Source organism: Petaurus breviceps, unplaced genomic scaffold (genome assembly GCF_028583685.1).
Source record: "Petaurus breviceps papuanus isolate PSGF00001 unplaced genomic scaffold, PetGlider_PUasm1.0 90919, whole genome shotgun sequence".
Taxonomy (NCBI): Eukaryota; Metazoa; Chordata; class Mammalia; order Diprotodontia; family Petauridae; genus Petaurus; species Petaurus breviceps.
The window spans coordinates 1,454,479-1,477,251 of NW_027187378.1; the positions used below are offsets into that span (position 1 = coordinate 1,454,479).

At 39.4% G+C, this 22,773-nt stretch overlaps 1 protein-coding gene across 1 annotated transcript in view; it reads right to left on the minus strand.

The window, feature by feature from the left end:
• Positions 1 to 8,968: 8,968 nt before the first annotated feature.
• JAG1 (jagged canonical Notch ligand 1) overlaps positions 8,969 to 22,773 on the minus strand; it is a 40,647-nt gene continuing 26,842 nt past the window's right edge. The window contains exons 9-26 of the mRNA XM_069075409.1: positions 22,006 to 22,119; positions 21,194 to 21,307; positions 20,733 to 20,779; positions 20,186 to 20,359; positions 19,566 to 19,716; positions 17,840 to 18,004; positions 17,097 to 17,210; positions 16,434 to 16,547; positions 16,205 to 16,318; positions 15,926 to 16,042; positions 15,390 to 15,417; positions 15,132 to 15,217; positions 14,426 to 14,539; positions 13,632 to 13,741; positions 13,307 to 13,543; positions 12,714 to 12,845; positions 12,356 to 12,506; positions 8,969 to 11,021 (exon numbers count right to left, since the gene is read on the minus strand). Of these exons, the coding sequence (XP_068931510.1) occupies positions 10,564 to 11,021; positions 12,356 to 12,506; positions 12,714 to 12,845; positions 13,307 to 13,543; positions 13,632 to 13,741; positions 14,426 to 14,539; positions 15,132 to 15,217; positions 15,390 to 15,417; positions 15,926 to 16,042; positions 16,205 to 16,318; positions 16,434 to 16,547; positions 17,097 to 17,210; positions 17,840 to 18,004; positions 19,566 to 19,716; positions 20,186 to 20,359; positions 20,733 to 20,779; positions 21,194 to 21,307; positions 22,006 to 22,119 (2,540 nt within the window). The 3' untranslated portion in view covers positions 8,969 to 10,563. The remainder of the gene's footprint in view (positions 11,022 to 12,355; positions 12,507 to 12,713; positions 12,846 to 13,306; positions 13,544 to 13,631; positions 13,742 to 14,425; positions 14,540 to 15,131; positions 15,218 to 15,389; positions 15,418 to 15,925; positions 16,043 to 16,204; positions 16,319 to 16,433; positions 16,548 to 17,096; positions 17,211 to 17,839; positions 18,005 to 19,565; positions 19,717 to 20,185; positions 20,360 to 20,732; positions 20,780 to 21,193; positions 21,308 to 22,005; positions 22,120 to 22,773) is intronic.

Consider the following 22,773-nt stretch of genomic DNA (forward strand, 5'->3'; position numbering starts at 1 on the left):
AATGTAGCTACCTGTTTCTAAACTTTGTTTTTAGGTTTCTGAGTCCCAGAATGCTCAAATGCCCCTCTATAAGACCTCAGGAGTCCCTTTCTTCCTAGAGATAACTAGTTTGCCTGTTGCCTTGTGAAAGCCTTACAAAATCTCATCTGGGATGTTTAGCCTATTGCGGGGTGGAAAAAAAAAGTTAAGGAAAATAATTTTGTTGTTTTTGCAAACTATCTATTTAAAAACACAACCTCAGGAAGCAGATTTCTGTTCCAATTCTTGGATGAATCAGAGTTTACAAAGTATAAATACACATTAGCAGTAGGAGGCTTCCCATAACCAACTTGCTTGTATGTCTTCCCAGACCAGTAACCTCTGAACTCTTTAAAGTTCTCTTTTCCAGTAGTGTCAACAAAATGGATCCAAATCTTTGGGGAAGAAAAATGTGATTTGTCACTCCGTGTCTCAAACCACTGTAAAACTATAAGGCACATTGAACTCTGTACTTAACTGGATTATTAGAATAAAATAAATTTTTCAAAGTCAGGAAATTCAGAAATGCAAACGACTTAGAATATATCAGAAGGATACAAGGAGAGAAAAGATGCTTAAACAGGCTGCTGCATTTAGACGTGAAATTTGGATCACCTGACCATTTCTTTTGGCTAATAAACATTCCAAAACAATTAGATACACTGACCATTGAGCAGGGAGTGGTCTCTTTTGCGGAAGTCAAATCAGATGGCCATACAGCCCCTGGAATCTATCTCGTGAGCTATTTTAACTAGACTTTGTCAAACAGAAAGAAAAAAGAATCTTAAGAACTCAGGATAATGGTACACTTTAGAAAATGGGAAGCATGAATGTGAACTAAACTGCTTTATTCATAGGATCCCTTATTTGAATCTCAAAAAGAGCTTGGCTCCTCTAGCTCAATCCCTTTCTTTTACAGATTAGGAAAATAAAGCCCAGAGAATCGAAATGACTTTCTCTAGTACACTAAGTAGTGACAGAACCAGAATTAATACACAAATTCTACTCCAAAAATGCCAGGCTCTTAGGAATGCCTTGCTTAAGGCTTATTGGATGTATGTTACATTCTATGACACCTTTCTCCAAATGTGCCCTAGAATCAAAACGATTGAAAACTACTTGAATTTTCTTTTTTTTGTCAGATAACTTGACATCCCGTTTCTATAGTCTTATTTGTATAACGGTACCCCTCGAGCTTTGTAATCACCATTTTTCTTCATAAACTCTTCACCCTAGCCAAATGGGACTGTTAGGTTTTCCCCAAACTCCAAGCAGTCTCCCACTTCCAGGCGTTGATACAGAGCATCTCATGTGCCCAGATTGAATGCCTTTCTTAGAACGCATCTCTTCAAAAATGCACTCACAGCCAGCCTTTGAAAAGCCTTTACTGAACCCCAACCCTATTAATTGATATAGGTCTCTTCCTTCTCAATTTTCCACTTATTTCCTTATTGTGTTATGTTGTATCCTGCTAATATAATGAAAATTCCTTGAGGGTAGGAATGGTTTGGTTTGATTTGGTTAGGTTTGCTTTTGTACCCCCAGTGTCTTCATAAATATTTGTTGAATATTTATGAATATTTGACTTGTTGATGGCTCTAGTGACTTATCCAGCCCCCAGAATTGGTCAATTGATCATCTTAATGACTGTAAGCCACCTCAATAAATGAAACACTGGCCATTAGCCTTAAGTAGAATATTAGCTTGTTTGTGACACATACATACATAATGTGCTAAGGTGGTATAGTAAGAACAATTGGTACAAAATATTTTCTCCCAAAGTCTAGGACACACAAGTAGAATTTAGTATTAAAGATAAAGTGGACTCTAGCTTAGTGAGCACATGTAGCAAAGGGGCATCTAACAGTTTCTGATTGGATGGAAGTCCTTTTCTTCCTTTGTGAAACTCTCTGGAAGTTCTCCTTATGTGTACAGCCCTCTGCTTGGCTCCCAAGATCCAGGGTCCTCTTGGAGTCTTGAAACTGCTTTTCCTCAGGCTAATTTACCCTAGGGCCACTACTAACATGGCCAACTGAAAGTTTCTATCTTTTGACCTTTCAAAGGACATAAGACTTTCCCTCTGGTCAGGGGGGAAGGGAATAAGGCCATGATCTGACCACCCACCTCCCTACCCCCAACCTCCCAAGTGATTCTGTCTCAAAGACTTAGCTGGGATTAATTCCACCATTAGACTAACCTGTTATTAGAATATTGTATCCTAAACTAGCTTGTTGTTTTATCCAAGCTCCATAAGATCTGACTGATTTTCTACAACCAATTTTAATACATTTCCTGCATTGCATTTTCTTAGTGACTAGGAAAGCATTTCACTATTTCCAAATTAAGGGTTTTTATATACCTAGTTTATACCTTTGATTGTTTGAGGGGAGGGAACAAGCATTTTTTAAGCATCTCCTAAGTGCCAGGGATGGTGCTAAGTGCTTTACAAATAATAGCTCATTCAGTTCTCCCAACAACCCTTTGAGGTAGGTGCTATTATTATCCCCATTTTATAGAGGAGGAAACTGAGGCAGGTAGAGGTAAGTGACTTGACCAGGGTCACACAGCTATTACACATTTAAGGCTTTGAACTCAGATCTTCCCAACTCCAGTTGCAGGGCTCTATCCCTTGGGCCACCTAGCTGCCTTTAATTCAACAAGTGTCCAGGAATTGTTCAGACTCAGTTTACCCATTTGACTCATTGATTCTGAAACCCGAAGAGGCACTCTTACCTGATAATTGTATCAGAGTATGTAGCATCTTGTTAGTTGTATTATTAAGGGTTGGGAGCATAAAACAGGTACACTTACATTGGCATTCTCTGAAGCATAAGGCTTTTTACCCTAATCCATAATAGCTATAGCTTTACAGTTAACGAGCATCAATGTGAGGGAGTGAAATCCTGGATTCCTGGATTCTGGAAAAACAATAAACCCCATCCAAGGCTATAAGAGCAAGCCCCTATTTTTTATGCAGTGAACAATAAATTTTTATGTCACCCATGGAGTAAATTAGATTCTTTCCCTCCTTTTCCCCCCTCCTTTGTCCCTTCAAAAACAACAACAATAATAATATAATGCTCAGAGATCCCAAAGCATAAATTGGTGAACAGAAGTTTCTCCCATGTCTCTCCATTAATCACTACCCTAGAACCCCTGATAAGCAAGGAAAACTGGCAAAGCATCATTGACACACATCAGAGATAGAACTTTTCCTATAAACTGTATAGAATGAAAAGCAAGTAGCCTTTTTTTATGTGACTACTTCCCATGAAGTGACCCAATCTACAGACCTGAAACAAGATGCAGATGTCCTGCCACACCTTATATCTCAGGCCCTAGGGCCTTATTGGGATGAAATTTAAACAAACAGACAACTTTCAATAACTCACTAACATATGTAAGTTTGGGGCATAAGCTGTCTTTCATTTTTCTGGTATGGCTGCTGGGTTACCACAAAGTCACCTATTTAAAGAGCATTTGCTACTAAATTGTGGGGAAAGTGGATCATTGGGCTTAATCATTCTTCCTGTGCCTTCCCTTCACAAAGCCTCTCATGATCCTCCAAATTTATTCACTGAGTGACTCCAAAGAGCTCAAAGCATTTTAAATAGTTCATTTTGACCCTGGGAAAGAAGGGGTTCATGTTTAGGAGGTTCACTGATGGTTCTAGGAATTTTTTTTTCAAAATTAAAACTTCATTTTGCATGACTACACATGTATAATCTACCCATGTATAATAATGCAAGTTGCTTACCTTCTCAAGGAGGCAGAGAGAAAAGGGAATAGAGGATAAAAGAGAATTTGGAAAAAATTTTTAATGTTAATTTTTGTTACATGTAACTGAAAAAAAGTATAAAATAAAATAGCTGAAAAAAAACCTTAAGAATGTTATAGGTGCACAATAGGTACAAAGAAAGAAAAATCTTTTCTTCCTATAGAAAGTCACTCTGCTCTCTCAAGTCCAACAGCAGGTTCAATATCTGAAATTCACCTTTTCTTTATCCTATAAAGACAATTAGAATAAAGGGGAAGGTAGGTATTTTTACTTGACAAACTTCCTGAGAAAGGAAGAAGCATAGTGTATTGAAAAGGACAGTTGGACTTGAGGAATGAAGAATTATGAGTTCTGTTTCTTCCTTAGTCAAGTGACCTGATCTAGTTACAGTCTCTTGGTTTTAGCTTCCTCCTCTAGGAAACGAAGTATTTGGATTAGATCACAGAATGTCAGAATTTAGAGGCACCTCAGAGTCCTCCCAACTGAGAATCTCCTCTCCAACATAACTGAAACCTGGTCATTCTAGCCTTCACTAGTCTACTTGAAGACCTGCAGTTATAGAGGCAGCCTGCTATCTTCTGGGCCAGTCCATTTCTTATTAGAACATTCTTGTTAGGGAGTTTTTCCTTAAACCACGATGAAAACTTCCTCCCTGCAACCCATTACTCCTAGTTCTATCCTCTACAGACAAGTGACCACACGACATCTTCAGATACTTGAATCTTCTCCAGCTTAAACCTCTTTGGTTCCTTAATTAGTCCTTAGAATCCATAGGAATGCAGCCAAGATGTGGTAAATGGCTTCAAGTACATACCATCACTCTACAAATCTTCCAAAAATGTAATGCTCAGATCTGAACAGTGTTCCAGGTGTGGCTGGAGTACAGTATTATCTCTTTCCTGACCCTGAGCTCTATACTTTTCAAGGCAGACTAAATTCCTACCAGTTTTTTGGCTGCTATATCATACTGGTGACTGAAATGAGCTTGCAGGCTCCTAAAACCTCAGGATCTGTTTGCAGACACACTACTATTCCTCCATCCCTACTTTGTCTTCTACTTGGATGTTGATTTCTAAAATTCAGGTGGAAGACTTTTCTTTTCTACTAATTTAAACTTCATCTTCTTAGATCAAGTTCAACATTTTGGATTGCAATTCTTTCCAGGACAATGTAACCCAGATTTTTAATGACATTTTCTGATTTTGTTTCATCTGTGAATATTAGGATATCCTCTATCATGTAACTCGTGTTATTGATAAAATTGTTAAGTAGTATAAGACATTCAAACACTATTCTTTGAGGTTCAACCATTCAACCAGTTCCAAATATACCTAATAGTACTATCTTTGTTAGCCAAAACTATCTCACCCACAAGAACATGTTGTTGAGTCTTTTCAATTCTGTCCAGCTCTTTGTGACTCCATTTGGCATTTTCTTGGCAAAGATACTGAAGTGGTTTGCCACTTCCTTCTTCTGCTCATTTTACAGGTGAGAAAACTGAAGAGAAATCAGGGTTAAGTGACTTGCCCAGGGTCACAGAGCTGGTAAGTATCTGAGGCTGGATTTCAACTCATGAAGGTGAGTCTTCCTAGTAGTCCATCCGCTGCATCACCTAGTTGCCCAACAGCATGACTAGCTGTCAAGTGCTTTGATGGCATTGAAGAAAACAATAATCTACTGAATTCCTCAATATACTAGTCCTAACAAATTTGTCCAGAAAGGATCTGGATTCAGTCTGATAGGCTGGTTTTGGTGAAGCCATGATTTACTGCTGTTTTTGGTAAATATTCACTAGCCATCTATTTAATAATTGATCGATCTCTAAAGGGCTTTTTCGGCTTTTAGATACTCCACGATTCTTCCTCATAAGAAGGATGGGAATTTGGTTTAGAACCCTGTGCTCTTTATACTAATCTCATTTATGAAATATTTTCTCCACTAGTCTATATCTTTCCCATTAGGGTCTCATACAAGCACATTGAAACATATGTGCTGGCAGTACTCTTACATTGCTTAGTGACAGGATTTAGACCAGGAAGGGACCATAGAGAGCCTCTGGTTTAACCTTCTCACTTTGCAAATGGATAAATGGAATGGTTACATGGCTTACCAGAGGTCACAGGGAGTGAATGACAGATCTGGGACTCAAATCCAGGCTCTCTGATGCCACATCTAAAGCACCATGCTCAGCAATCTCTAAACTCAAAAGACAACCACAAACACCCAGCCCCTTTGTAACCAACGCTTTTTCTCCCTGTGAACTTTCACGTTCTCAGGACCAAGGAAACTGGAATGGGCTGCTCTTCATTGCCTTTATCCTGACTATTTCAAACCAACCCTGAGCTTGGAATTCATGCCTCCCAAACTTGAAAATGACAAACTCTGCCAATCTTTCAGATGGGTCACCCTAATGCAGTTTAGATGACCTGTGTTTTGTTTTTTTTTTTTTAGTATAGTGCTTTGAATTTTAAAGAATTTTTGCCACCTATTCTAATCCTATAAATGCCTGGCTTTCATGTAACCTATGGCTGAAAGTTCTTAAACACAACAGATAGCAATCTGTCCCCAACCCCACCCTCCCCCACATAAATATGTACAAATGTATGTATTTGAGTCTGCTTACTGCTTAAAATTAACTTTTCACATAGTCTCTCCTGAAATCCCATTATCTTCCAATATTATAGAGTTATCAAACCTATCTAAATCAGGAGTTCTTAACTGTTTTGTGGCATTGATCCCTTTATCAGTGTGGTGAAGCCCATGGATCCCTTCTCAGAACAAGACTTTTAAGTGCATAAAATACACAGAATTACCAAGGAAGCCAATTATATTAAGAGTGATCAGAATGTGTATATTTTTAAAAACAAGTTCATAAACCTCAGAAAACTCTTTCTGCTGGGGCACTCCCATGTAATGAAGATGTATTCAGGTTTTTTTAATGGGGAACAAAAAAGGTACCACATTGTTTCTTAACCACTCTCTATTCCGATGCTAGAACAGCCAGGGGCGTATTTCCTAATCCCTTTTCTGTGAACTTCTCAGGAGAAAAGATGGGGGAAGATTGAAATCAGGGTAGTGTATACGACCTTAGAAATTTGCCCGATTTACTCCTTAGAGAAATCCCCAAAGAAATTCAGAAAAGATAATTCTTTTAACAGTACCTGGTAAGTCAAACTATGTAAATTTCAGAAAGCCATTTCCTTCAAGGAACAATTTCGCTTTTTAGAATGTGGCAATAAGGAATCATTGTGGCTCATTAAGCAAAATAGATTTTTTTTTAAGCTCTGGCAACTGCCCAAGAAACATTTGTCACTGCACAACCAGACTTTCTCCCTCATTAGGTGTGCTTTGACAGTGGGAAAACAAGCTCCCTTCTACCAGACCCCACCTTCCAGAAACCCAGCTGTCTGAATGGAAAGTAAAATGACAAATCTATATTGCTTCATTAAGACAGAGAGATCACATATGAATGTCTAGTCCTTGCTTCTCATGTTTTCCTTCCTTACAAGCTGAAACACATCTTGTCATTTTTGACACCATCCTTCTAACTTTTAAGCTCCACACTGATTCCAAGGAAAGCTAGGTATGACTCTGGGCAAGCCTAGAACGTTTACCTAGCTACTTTGCTCTTTTCACATCAAATGCAATCATTTTGCTTAAAGAGGAAGAAAGATCTTCCCAGAAAGGTGGAACTTGTTCCATTCTTTGTATTTATGTCTCCATTGCCTGGCATATAGTAGGCACTAAATAAATGCCTGTTTGATGCCGAGGATTTGTTCCCATGTGCAAAGTATTGATCTAAATGAAGGAAGGTAGTATAAAAATTCAAAAGACATGCTAATTTGCCTCAAGTAAGAGTCCTAAAAAAATTAGCTCAACACAAGCAACAGGCCAACAGCAAAGAGGGAGGCAGAGAAATTAATTCACTTCAGGCTTTCAGATCTCCATAGCCAATGAGAACCTCTGGACACAAGAGTAAAGTGACTTACCTTTGTTGAGGACTGCTGTTGGCAGGGTGTTCAGAAACCATCTACACGCCTGTATCCTGACATCTCAGTTCATCTCCTTTTGCTCCTGTCTCTGACCACAGACTGGGGGACGATGCCAACAAATCTCCCCTCATTCTGTGGATAGCAGGGGCAGTTTCCTCCTAGCATGTCTTTTGGCTTCTGGCCCAGGGAAGGAGCAGCTTAATCCATTCCGGGCAGCTTTCTCCTAGCAAGTGGAAACCACTGTGACCTCTGGGCCACATCATGGGCCAGAAGCCAAATTACCACAACTCCAAGCCTGATGAATTCTAGAGGCTTTGCAAAGATGCCACAAGTGCCTATTCTCTTCTTGGGACAAGGCAAGTAGATTGGCTGGGTATTACAGAAGCTTGGAACAACCATTTCCTCTGTGGTGAGGAAATATCCCTAGAGGCTTTAGCCCCATCAAGTTGGAAACATTTACTAAGGTGTGGTCTATAATAAAATAGTATTAATATTAATCCAAGTAACTAGAAATGAATTAAAATTTCCCCCTACCCCACCCCACCAACTTTACCAATGCAGCTTGCTTCGAAACTTTTTTTTTGCTGGAGCGAACATGTCTCACAAAGCCAAACAAGTAACTCATTAGGATAGTCTAGGCAAATAACCCAGTAGAAATTACTCTGGAATTGTTCACACTTGTTACCAAATTAGTCCAGTTTGGTTTTATAGGGGCATCAACAGAAAGAGTGTTAATATTTGGGGATAAAGGACCTGGGGTTGATTCCCGCCCGGCTCAGCCACTCAAACTTTAAACTTCTGTACCAAGTCTCCTCATTTGTATAAAAAGAAAAAAAAATGAAGAGGTTGAACTCAGTGACCTCAAAGGTCCTTCTCAACTCTAAATCTATGGTCTTAAGAGGGAAGATAGGAGACAAGATCAGAAATGGGTCTCTTTGAAGTCCAACCTAAAATGTAGTCAAGTTCTATGCTTCCAAAACAAATGAGCTTAAATATGTAGTTGAGAGTCTTTTCAAAATATCAGGGAAAGAAAGAATTTACTTGCAATGGAGCACTTACTTCCTTTCTGCCAAGGGTTCCAGGCTACTTCAAGCAAGTGACCAGAAGAGATGCTACAGGGGATGGCCAAGGCCCACAGAAGATTGGGTATTGAGCATCAGGAAGTTCAAACTCCACACCGTTCCATGTTTTCATACAAAAAATTTAATAAATATTACTTTTTCAAAATTTATTGCCAGGAACAACACATCAAAGATGCATTTTCATGTTCATATAACACTCATAGCACAATACAAGGTATCTTCATGATCTCAATGGTTAACCAATGAGATTACTCTGTTTATAAGCCTTTTCGATCTTACATGTTGTAATAGCACTTTGATCTCCTCACTTGTTAAGGCGGGCAGTGTAATAATCTATGGCAAATCTAAACAGTGATCTTACTGGACATTCTACTGTTCAAGTATTCAACTAGCTTATTCGAATACTCCCTAAATGCAGTAGATTACAAAAAAAAAATCAAATCTACAGGTGGTTCAGTATTACATATTCATGGTGAAAAAAAATCAGAATTTACAAAATAAGATTGCTGTGCTTCCAACTTCATGCTAAATTTGATTTTTTTTGTTATATGCAACCACTCACATTTTAGCTATGGGACATCATAGCTCTCTGTTTGTTCCCTTGAACTGCTTTGGAGCAGATTATCTGCCTCTTTTCTTTTCAAGTCTAAAGCAGCAAACAAAACACAATGAAACACAAACCTGTTCTAGTCTAATTCTCTAAACTGCCTCAGTCAGTACTTACAAGAGTCTTAAAGTGATACTATAGGTGTTTCAAACATTTGACATTGTACAAAAAAAAAAAAAAAAACAAAAAACAAAAAATAAAAACCAAACCCAGCATCAGGGCATGAGAGCCCATCCTATTGTTTAAAATAAACTATTTTTAAAACACCTTAAATTTTGGCTTATAGGCAACATGTAACAAGTAAATAAGCTCAAAAAATAATAAAGCAATTATACTTACAAAGCTATCAAAAACCTTCAAACTCTAAACACATACATATAAATAAAAAGGAATGATATTAAGGCTCTTGATTATTAAGTTAATAAATCAAATATACACAGTGATTAATAAAAAAGAATTATTTACATAACTATACAAACTTCTACTTTTGACACATTTTCCTCTTTAAATTCTTCATTTTACCAGCAACTGCTGACATCGATTTTCCCCCCTCCCCCAACAAAAATACAATAAAAAAAATAAATAATAAACATTTGTGATAGTTGCTGTGGTTCTGAGCTGCAAAGGCACTTTCAAATACAGAACTAGTTGTACGTCACCATAAAACCAATATACAAAAAAACTCAAAAAAGATTCAATAAATATAAATAAAATGTATTCGTCTAAGACCGCAAATAAAGTTGGGACACCTGGCAAAAATGGAAGTTAAAGGACAGCTAACAAGGCTACGCAATATCTGAGGAAACCTTTCTGTGATGGACCAGCTGCAGTGGAATTTACATTCGGGCATTTTTTGACTAGTTTTGCATAGATGTGAAATGCAGCCACATTTGGTATTCCAGCCAACCACAGCAACTATCATTGCCAGTGTAAGCCAGCTTGTCAAAACTTAAATTAACACAGGGATTCTAAGTAAATAACAGCCTTAGACTCAAATATTACACAACAGTTTAAAGACCTACAAACTCAAGAGTGCCCTTAATGGTACTTAAAGGCAGCCCCCTGCGCAGCAGCTGCCACTGTCTGCTATACGATGTACTCCATCCGACTGAGGCTCTGGGCGCTTTCTAAGTCTCTGTTGTCTTGTTTGTTTGACCAGTTTGGGTGTTTTGTCGGTGTGCTGTTGGGTGGTTTTTCATCTCTGTCTACTAGCGTGTAAGCTGGCTGCTTGGCAAACCGGGCCTTCTGCTGATGCTTGTCCATATCGTCTTCTTCCACTTCTGAGTTGTGTGTCCTTATTTTGGCAATTTTGGAGTTTTTGTTTTCATAATCTTTGATGGGGACTGTGTTGGCTCCGTGCTTCTCGATGGGATTTTTGATTTGGTTCAGCTGCTCCCGGACGTTATTGGTGGTGTTGTCATCTGAGGCTGTGTGTGTGTGGCTGCTTGGCTTTCGGCGTTTCCGGAAGCACCAGTAAAAGGCTGTTACCAAGCAACAGATCCAAGCCACGGTTAAGACAGAGCTCAGTAATGGAACCAGGAAATCTGCAAGACAGGCACAAAACCAATTAGCCTCCAAATAATAACAGTTAAAAAGTGCTTCTTTAGTTTTCCCATACACACAGTACCTAAAATGAAAGCCATAGGGATGGGTTCCTTTTCTTTTTCACAATTGCAAATTAAGCCAATTCACTGCTTGTTAAACAGGTGCTGGATTGAGAGCCTTGGAGACTGTAGGGCTTCTGTTCCCAGGAGAGGGCCAAGATGGGCAGCAGCCATATAGGCTTCCTCATGCTGCTCTCTCAATAAGTCCTATTAGGAGTCAGAAGATCTGTCTGGCAGGGACAAACTGTAGTTTGAATCCCTCAATCCCAAGCCTTTTTAAGCATGGTTACTTTGGTAGTTAGTAGTCTGACACCGAGGAGATCCTAAAACCAGACCAATAGAACAAAAGAATTCCTTCTACCCTCAACAAAAAGAGCCTCCTCTAACAGAAGTGTGTGGTCTACAGCAGGTGTAAGATACATGGCCCACAACACTCCAGAGTACAGCCTAAACCAGATTAAAATGTAGTTCCTATTTGATTCTATGTTGAAGTATAATAATAATAAAAAAGAAATATACATACAGGTTGCCAGTTTTGTAACTCAATATGCAGTCTAAAAGGGATGTACATATTCGTCTAGTGACTCCCCCATTTCTATTTTAATTTGATACCAATGGCCTACAGAAATTCAATCTAAGACTTTAGCACTAAGTACATAGAGTGTGGCTTCTCCAAAGAAGTGTGTCCCAACATGTGTCTAGCAAAGACAAGCAAATTCCTGGAGGTCAGCAAAGTTTTTGTTTTGTCTTTGCAGCCATAATTTCTTATGCATGGAGGGTATTTAATACATTCTGGTTTGATCAGATTCAAAAGAAAACAATCTTAAGAGAATGGCAAGGATACCTCCAAACAGCAATGCAAAATTGCCTCACTCTGATAAGAAGTGCCAGGGGACCAACCATTATAAAAATGCTTACTGTCATTCTCCATCTATAACATAAAATTTCTGTCTCAGTCCTCTGAGGCCCATCTAAAGAAGAATGATGATTTACAACAGTAAAGTGGAAGTATATTTATTAATGAGCCCATAGCAATACAGTGAAGAAACAATGAAGTCAGGAGACGTGGGTTCTAGACTTGGTTTGGCCAAGGTAGCTGGGCAATTGTGGACTAAACATTTAATATCTTTGAGCCCTTGTGTCCTCAAAAGCAACAATAGAAAAGTCAATATAGGCTATCTGGTGTCTGAGGACCCATACAGTTCTACTGCTCTGTGACTCCAGGACCCTCATTATGACAAAACCCATCATTTTATCATCTTACTCACACCCACCTGTTTTACTTTTCATGGGTCGTCTCTGAACTCTGACTTCGGCAACTGCAGCAATGAGAGTACTGTTTCCATCACGCTTACTAACAAGATCTATGATTTTGTCTGTTATTTCTTTGATAGGATTCCCATCCTCCCGGATATCCTCAGCAGACTAGAAAAAAAAAAAAACATATGGTCAGATACAGGTGTTACGGGGATACTGAAATCATCATAGCCACCATAATTTTGCAGAAGCATTAAAAAAAAAAAAGCACAGAAGCCTATATAATAATTTGGAATTAGTTTTCAGATTAGATCATGGAGTTCCAAATAATTAAATCAAATGATTTAGGGATAATCAATCCCACCTAGTACTTACAATGGCAACATGGATTTCATTGTTTGCAGACGGTGATGGCTCACAGGCTATGTAGATAGAATATTCAGCTGAAACATTTTTCAAAATATTCAAATTTCTCAGTTCACTGCAAATATGTTCAGTGGTAAGACCCTAAAATAATTCAAAACAAAAAGAAAAAGTCTTATGACTCATGGACCAGAAAGATGACTAAATTATCTTTAAACCAAGTTTGCATTCTCCAGTCTTACTTTGCCACAAGAATGGAAGTTACATGTCAGACCACTACTTAAACTTGTGTAAGTTTAATAACAAATGCATGCCTGTAATCTCTGCCATGAGCTCAAGGGCTCTGAGCTACAGTAGGGCTTAAGCTGATCAGATATCAGCACTAAATCTGATGCCAGGATGAAGAGTCCCTGAGAGCTGGGGGTGGGGGGAACACACCATCAGCCTGCCTAAAGGGGAGCAGTTAGGAAACAGAGCAGGCCAAAGTTTCTGGGCCAACTGGCAGCGGTCATTACACTTCCACCCTGAGAGCAAGATATGGAGCCCAGTCTGAAAAAACAAATGAACAACTTTCATGGACTTAAAAAAAAACCCTAAGTACTTACTGGTGACATCATCTCTTTGTTAAAGGTGAATGTGATGTTAGCACAGTTGTCCTGGTAATAGGAGTCAGAGGTACATTTCGTTTTCACTGGCTGAGGATTTGAAGACCGGCATTCACCCACTCCAGTACAGGGTCGTACAAAGCACTGGTCATCCTGGATGGGGACACAGCTTTGCCCGGCAGGACACTCATTGTGACCTTTGCCATGTATTAAACAAGGTCTAGGACCACACCAGACCTAGCGAAACAGAACAAAAGATTGCTTTACAAAACCACTCCAACCCACCAGCGACACAGAAAATGCAAATCACGGCTCTTCCTCATACCTTCGAGCAGGCAACCTTTCCATTTAAACACTGACAGGCATTACAATCATCATCCCACTTTGCACCATCTGGCACTACTCTCCCAGTGGTAATACAAGGTCTTCCTGTAACTAAAAAGGTGGAAAAAAGTGTTAGAGTAAATTACAGTTCTGTAATTGTATGCAGTCAGAGCCACAGTGCATTTTTAGCAACCCAATTGTCCTCCTTCAGTCTCCCTACATAGCCCTCTCACTCACAGCTGAATGCAAACTAATTGGTAAATGGTTGCAATCGTATTCCAGTGGCTCCCTATTAGTCCAGGATCAAATATAAATCTCCTCTATTTGGTATTTGAAGAGTCCAACCAACCTTTCCAGTCATAGTATATACTATGCTTCCTCACATGCTCTGCTGATCTTTTAAACTATTCCTCACACTCAACATTTATTCTCCCACCTCTGTGACTTTGCACTGTACAGTAAAAGGCACCCTCTTGGGCAGCCAGGTGGTGTAGTGAATAGAGCACCAGCCCTGGAGTCAGGAGGACCTGAGTTCAAATCTGACCTCAGACACTTGACACACTTACTTTGGGCAAGTCAATTTTCTATTTACTTATAAGTGGACATGATGTCACACCCTAAAGGATTCATGTGCTTCAGGAAAGGTACTATTTTTATTTTTGTCTCTGTATCTGTAATGCTTAGTACATAATAGGTGCTTAATAAATGTTTAGTGATTGGTGGTACCCTCCTTTCTACGTGCAAACTTCATGCTCTCTCCATCGAGGTAAACTGGAAGATGATGAACAAACGTACCTTCTTGGCATTTGGGGCCACTGTGACCAGGTGGGCAGATGCACCGATAGCCATTGATTTCATCTACACACGTAGCTCCAAAAGCACAAGGTGAAGACTGGCATTCATTGATATCTATGAGAATTTGGGGTGGGGGTTATATATTTAGTTTCATATATTACAACACCACCTTGGTTTATATTTTTTAAAAAAAGATTCCTAATGTTCTCTAGGTATACATCTCATCTAAGTTAAAACAAATACAATTCATCTTTAATGCCGTTCCAAAGTTCTTAATGCTAGGAATCAAAATTCCATTTTCACAGTCATTATTAAAGCCAGTGTCCTTTTAGCTCTAAGTTAATATTAATTAGAGGGGAGTATACACACCACCTCAGGGTCTCCATGTGGATTAATTGACCAAAATAGTTTAGCTGGCATTCTTTCCTCTTGAATACCAAGCAGCACATGAAACTAATGCTAACTGGGAAGACGATCAGGTTGAAGGGCATGTTAATCCCAGCTGGAGGCTGGAGGTCATTATATACATGATTATATATGTCAATGTTAATTTGAAGGGAACCTTGGCCTTGAGTTTTCTTGAAGTATGGAGAGGAAAATTCTCACTGAGAGAGGAGAGGGGGAGAAAGAAGGAAGGAGAAGCACGTACTCGTGCACACAGACACAGACACACACAGAGCAAAAATCACCAGGAATGGATACTTACTTATTCTACAGTCTGGGCCAGCGAACCCTGGAGCACATTCACATCGGTACCAGTTATCTCCGTCCACACAAGTTCCACTGTTATAACTAAGAAGAAAGCAAAGATGGTTCTCAATTTCAAATCACACAAACCAATCACTGCATCTGGTCATGGCAAGATTATCTGCCCATACACAGTATACAATGCCATGTAATAGATGCATACAATAGTTTTTTTGGGGAGGAGGGGGAATAAAAGTATATTATTTTGCATGCTTACCAAGGATGAGGACTGCAGTCATTAGTGTCTGGAAAAAAAAAGTCACTCTTTAACACAGAAGTCAATGATAAGAACACTCATCTATCACTGGGAAAGAAGATTTATCTCTGTAATGCCCAAGTGACACGCTATACTTAGTTAACATTAACAAAATATGCTTCAGTCTTCTACTAAATTAAATCCAGGTCTCCACTCAAACACTTTGTTGAATTTACCGTGGGACACTTGGACACAGGAAGAGAATCTTGTAAAGAAAGGACTGGGAAGAAGTGAATGGAAGCAGACAGCCGCTGGCATACAAAGAATGCCGGAAAAGAAGGACTACATCTGTCTCCACTTATCTCATTTGTAACTTTCTCATGCCCAGGTCAAGACTATATCATAGAAAGTCATTAAAACAAAGAGATTCAGGTGATACTAAAGCAGACTTCAAATAGTTCTCCTTTCTGGTTTCAATTTAGACTCTCAGGGGGCGACAGGATGAGCCGATGTTCTCATCAGGCAACACTTAGAAGAGTTCAAGGGAAAAGACTCACTTTGAGTACAAATGGGTCCTTCCCAGCCTTCTTTACAAACACAAGTAAAGGAGTCTCCATTGACCACACAGGTACCACCGTTGTGACAAGGGTTGGGCAAACAGCTACTGTTTCTAGCTGTAAGAAAAAAAAGGAAAAATACCACTGTGCTTGAAAAGTGGGTCCAAACAAGGGGAGAAAACAGGGACACAGACACACACACACACAGACACCCACACACACAGACACCCACACACACCCCTCCTTGCAAGACCACTTGCCCAATGGTAGAAAAGTTACCTATGTTACACGTGGCCCCTTCCCAGCCTGCAGGACACATGCACTTGAAAGAATCCACTTCATCATAGCATGTCCCACCATTATTACAGGTTGCTTCATCACACTGGCTGTCACCTAGAAAGAAGCAGTTCAGAATGAGACTGACCCTACGGCCTTCTTCATAGATTTAGCAAGCTTAAATAATTCACTACAGGAGGTTCAACTTCTTTGGGGGTAAGCTTCAACTTACGGGAGTGGCAGGTCTTTCCTTTCCACCCATTTTTGCATTCACAGTAAAAGTCATTGACCAAGTCTCGGCATGTACCTCCATTGTGGCAAGGATTTTTACTGCAGTCATTAATATCTACAATTAAAGGGGAGAAATCAAAGATGAAAGATGTTTGCCCCCAATAGTAAGATTTAAAGGCCATTATGGTCTTATCTGTATCTATATTAGTACTCAACAGATTGACCCCAAGTCTGCAAAGTGGACTAACTTCCCCAAGACTTGAATGCTAGCTAGCCCAGACTATATACTCCTCTGTACAACATTCCCCTATCATATTTACCTCTAATTCAACAAGTCAGTTAGCAAACATTTCTCTGTAGTGTCAACGGAAATAAAATTTAAGGAAAAAAAAAACCTGACGGAAAAATGCTTGCTTCTTTGGAAGCAAGTGGGGCTATTTATTATCCTAATTACATGGTCTGCAATCCCACAACATGCAGCTGAGAGTCTCTCCTCCTGCTGTTGTCAGCATAAATGAATGTAAACAGACCAGAGATGCTGTTTCAGTACAGAAACAACAACTCTAATAGTTTTAGAGTTCTCCATGAACACAGTGGAAGCTGCCTTCCCTTTCCCTCGTGTCCCCTCCCCAGAGCGGCAGCACAACGAGGGCAGTTTACTTACTGGTTTCACAGTATGTCCCCTCCCAGCCATCACCACAGATACATTTGTAGGAGTTTACACCATCGATACAAGTCCCACCATTTTTACAGGGGTTGCTTTCACAATCATTAATGTCTGAACAAGGGGCAAAGAAAGCAAGATTTCAGAGAAGCACACATAAGTATACTGGGCCACGTTCATTGTACAACTCCACCCCTTACTACAGCAGAAGCCTGGGGCCGCATCCCTCAGAAACTATCCCAACACACCAACCTTTGGGATTCTTACCCAATTGGCTCAAAATAAAAAAATACCTGCCAAGACCAACTCTTTATAAAAAGAGAAGGAAACTGGCTTTTTAAAAAGGAATTAGTTACATTATATTGCCTTTTAAGAAAAAAGTGTAAAGGATTTTTTTTTTAATGCTATAGAGGGATTAAACCAATTTAAAGACAAGCTAAGCTACATAAAATAAAAATCAAGGTTTTCTCATCCAAAAGGGACAGACGACCCAGTAAACAAGTAGGATTCAAAAACATTTTAAAATATGTTTATGGACACTGAGAAGTCAATGCAATAATACATGAAACCCCCAAGAGCAGACTGCCCATGTCCCGGTGACTGAGCACCTACTACTTATTATCCTCCCTAGAGTTAAGAAGCTGGTCTAGCTCCCTAAGAAAAATCAAAATCAAATTTCTATGGAACCCAGCAGTTCTGAACACAGGCCCACATATACAGCTCATAATTCTTTGGGGTCTTACTTTCATGGCAGTATGTCCCAGTGAAGCCTTTGTTGCATTCGCAGGTGAATTTGCCTCCCGATTGGCTCCTGCACTTTCCATGGGGCCCACAAACATTAGAAGAAATGTATCGCACCCCTTCTGGTGTGTCATTGGAAGCCATTGCAACAGTACAGCTGTCAATCACTAAAGAAGAGACACAGACTAAGCATCAGGGCATTCTCACTAACAAAACACAGACCAACTAAGAACACAAGCCAAAACTGTTCTTCCTAACAGACTTTGTACCTTTTGGCTAATCAGATAACTATGTTAACAAGTCCAGACATAGTATGTGTCTGAATTAGGATTCGAACTCTGGTCTTCTTTACTCTAAGCCTAAATGCTCTGTCCAACATGCCACCTAATTATAAAACTCTTGTGCCTGTGGGATCTGACCTCACTGAATACTCACTTTGTGCCTCTACCAAATGTGGGTGGAATTGGCTAAAGACATCCAAAGTTAGTTATCATATACTTCTTCCTGGCAACTTTACCTCCAAGTATGATGAGGCACGTAGGTGCTGTGGTGGAGAGATTGCTGGACTGGGGAATCAGGAAGACTAGAGTTCAAATCCTGCCTCAGATATGACTAAGCTATGTGGCCCTGAGCAAGTCACAACTCCCCTCTGCCTCAGTTTTCTCATCTGTAAAAGGAGGATAATACTTGATGGGGGGGTTGTGAGGATCAAAGAAGATAACATATATAAGGCACTTTGCAAACCAGGAAGTGCCACATAAACACTAGCTCTTATTGTAATTAGCATTAAAAAGTATTAAAAGAGAGCTTAACTAAAACATCTAGTACTCTTATGCGGCGCTTCCCTCTCTAGAAAGACAAGCTTTACTCTCTGTAATAAAAGAACGATTATCGCTTTTTCTCTTCTAAATTAATATAATTCTCAAGAATCTATTAAGACTACCTCACTTGTTGCAGGAGAGGGAGGGAAAAACATCTGTGTCTGACAAAAATATTAGGGTTTCTTTTGGCTTTTAAGGCTTAATTTAAGGACTTGGAGTCTTCTAATCCTGCCTTCTGTGTCCCCGGGCAAGTCAATTACTTTAGATGAGGAGGTTGAACTAGAAGATGCCTATGGATCTATCAATGAACAAAAGATGTTTTGTAGATAACTATGAGAGGGAGGGGAGACATAGATATATGTTCTATATGCACACATAGGCATATGTATAAATCTCATCTTATCTTCACAACAACCCTATCTGGGGTGGGTTCTACAAACATTATTATCATTTCATAGGTACGGAAACAGGCTTCAAGATGTTAAACAACATTCCCATGGTTATACAGCAAGGGTCAGAGACAGGATTCAAACCCAGATCTCTCCTGCCTCCCAGCCCTTCCAGCATTTTTTACAACATGGCACATTGCTTCTACTATACGGTAATTAGATATGCAAGCAGTTCAGGTACCACAATGCATTGCACATTCCTTCTGCTGAGAAGGGTAGCTATAGTGTAAGGAATAAAAGGACCAGACTTGGAGACACAAAGTCCTGGCTCTGACCCATTCTAGTGGGGTGCCCAGGGGGCAAGTCACCTAAATCTCTCAGTGTCCCAATACAACTTTAAGACAAGAAGTTACAGCTTCCTATCATGGAATGTGTCCTCTACAAATGCAATTATAAGTCTTGTCCAAAAAATAGACAAAGGGCCAAGGAAAGGAAAAGCCAAGCTTTAGGGTGGGTACCTTCACATGGTGTTGTACGACAGTGATCTTTCAGGTGTGAGCAGTTCTTTCCCTCATAATCCTCAGGGCACTTGCAAAAATAGTCACTGGCACGATTATAACACTGTGCTCCATTCTGGCATGGGTTGGGCTCACAATAATCGATGTCCAACTGGGTGGTGGAGGAAGAGAAGAGAAGAGAAGAAGGGCATTTTTTTTTAAGCTTGAATAAAATAAAGGATTTCATTATTACTCCTTGCTCTGTTCTGGACAGCTGACACGGTGCAATCTGACCTTTTTATTTATTAATTGCACATGGTGTATAATATGTTCAATTATATATGCAGTGGTTTTTTTTTTGTAGGCAAGTAAAGGCTATGAAACAGGCCCCAGAGGGCCACAGTGAATATTCAGCTGCCTCAATACACAGACACTATCAGTCTTTAAATTAAAACACTCTTCCAATAGCCATTGAGTTTTCCTACGGGCACTTCTAGGACAGATAGCCTGAAGCAGGGCTTTATATGGTTCAGTGAGACTGAGGTATTTGGTGTAAAAAGTCCCAAGAGTGAAAAGAGGGAAGAAAAGCCTTTGCTGGTAGGAACCCAAGTTATCTGGGTTTGCATTTCACCAATGCTCACCTGACAGAGGTTTCCCGAGAAACCAGTGGGACACAGACATTGGAATCTATTGATTTCATTCTGACAGTGACCCCCATTCAAACAAGGGTTGCTTGCACATTCATTGATGTCTTTCTCACAGTGATCTCCTGCATAGCCAGGTGGACAGATACAGCGATAACCATTAACCAAATCCTGGGAAAGATAGAAAGAATAAAACAAATCAAACCTGACACATTTTCATTATGCCAGGCCATTGCATAGATTCACTATTGCTCTAACTCAGCAAAGTCCCTGAAATTTTTCATTAAATACCAAGCTTATCAACATTTGCAGAAGGAGGAGTTTATATTTGCATTCTTTCAAAATGACTGCCAATAGGCCAGGGTAACACAAGCCCGGTTCATTTATAAAGATTTACTTTTCTTATGAACTTTAGAATTTTATACAGACCAAACATTCCCAGGTTTTGGTCTTTGCAGTTTAAGAACAAATGCTTTAACCACAGATACTCAGAATAGGGATAGTTATTAATTACCAGAGATATTAAGAGATGAAATTTACATACCCTACAGGAAGCATCATTTTGACATTGGCCAAGGCAGTCATTAATATCTAAAAAACAAAAAATAAATCAGCAGATCATTCAGAGGACATTTTACATTTAAATTAGGTGCAGTTTAAAAGGTTTCTACAGCTAAGGACAGATAAAGTTGTCAGATTTCCTGTATGCTTTCCTTTAGAAAAGGCTATTATAATGGGTGGAAACCCTTAACCAAATCCTCCAGCAGAGTTAATGAAACTTCACATAATTGTTTTAAGCCATCTTATCAGAATATGACCCTGTTACCAACTAATGAGCTTGATAAAATTGTGTATTTTCATTCCAGAATGACTACTCCCTTTCTGAAAACATCTTGCTTGGGCTTTCCCATTACCAAGCCAGGCTTATACTGATAGTTCAGCTCCTTTTAGCAATCCCATCCTTAAAACCAAATAACAAAGATCAAGAAAGTGGAAGTCTCTTACTCAGATCACAGTTCTGACCCGTCCAACCAGGAATGCAATCACAATAGTAGCTTCCAATCAGGTTCCTACAGGAATTGGCATTTACACAAGGTTTTGCCTCACATTCATTCGCATCTAAAAGGGAATGGAAACAATCTGTATGAGAAACTGGATCATCTTGCATCCCTCCCCTCTTAAAACAAAATCTCAAAGTGCAAAATAGCAAAAACAGGCTTTCAAGTTTCACCTAAAATATGATAATTCCTTTAACACATCCAAATTCTGACCAATTAAACCTATTGCTTTATTCCATGTTGAACTTTAGTCTCCAAAGTGCCTCCATTTTAGAGTCTACCACCACCCTCACTTTTTTAATTACAAGGTGCTAGATAAAATAATTGATAACCATCCAGTCACTAATTAATAACTCCCCCAAGGAACTAAATAGTAAAAGAGGCCATCAGCCATTTGGAAAGCACTATAGTGTAATTGTTGGGATTTAAATAGGCAAGAAGAATGCAGACAAGCTCATTCTTCATGAGATCATCCACTTTTGGGAGCCCAGCTGTAAACTCCTTGGTCTGAGGGAGCTAACTCTATTCAAGAGACTCTCATCATTTTCCCACAGAGCACAAGAAAGCTAGCTGGTCCATTTTCAATTTCCATAGCCACACAAGATGTCCTATGGAATTGATAACAAATTATATCATTTTGCAAGTTGGATATTTTTGTTTTCCACTCTTTTTATTAGAACCCTCTTATACTTGACATCCCTGGCACCACTAAACAAGCATTTTTAAAGTATTAAAATGACAAACTTTCCTTTTTCTTACCTATTTGACATGTTTTGCCAGTCCACTGTGGAGGACAAATACACTTAAATCCATTCACTAGATCCTGGCATGTTCCCCCATGACCACAGTGATTTGGAGAACAGTCATCAATATCTGTCCCCCAAAAAGTGAGGGGTGGGAAAGAGCAAAAACAAAGGAACTTAGTGTACTTCTATAGCTAAAAAGAAGCAACATAAATAACCACTGCTCATATACTTAGCAGGCATGATACAGTGGCAAAGTCAGCAGATAGGTTCAAATCCCAGCTTCGCTCTTATTAACTGTAAATAAATTCACTTTTCTTTTTTTTTTTGTTTATTTGGGGGTTTTTTTGGAGGGGGGGAAGGCAGGCAATTGGGATTAAGTGACTTGCCCAAGGTCACACAGCTAGTACGTGTTAAGTATCTGAGGTCAGATTTGAATTCAGGTCCTCCTGACTCCAGGGCTGGTGTTCCATTCACTGTGTCACCTAGCTGCCCCTAAATTTACTTTCCTAGGCTTCAAGTTTCCTCAGGTATAAAATGATATCACACTACCTGATCTCGAAGGTCCTGGACAATTATAATATAATCCTACTAGTGATCATTTGGTAAAAATAAATATGTCAAGGGTATAAAGGGATTGACTGCTCTGCACTTAGTTTTCATTTTAGTTTTCATTTTGGTCTAAGTAACCTACCACTGCAAATCATTTGAACCCAAATAAAGTAGGAGACCCCAGAAACACAATTATAGTAGCAGTTTTAGGTTAATTTTTAAAAATTACTTC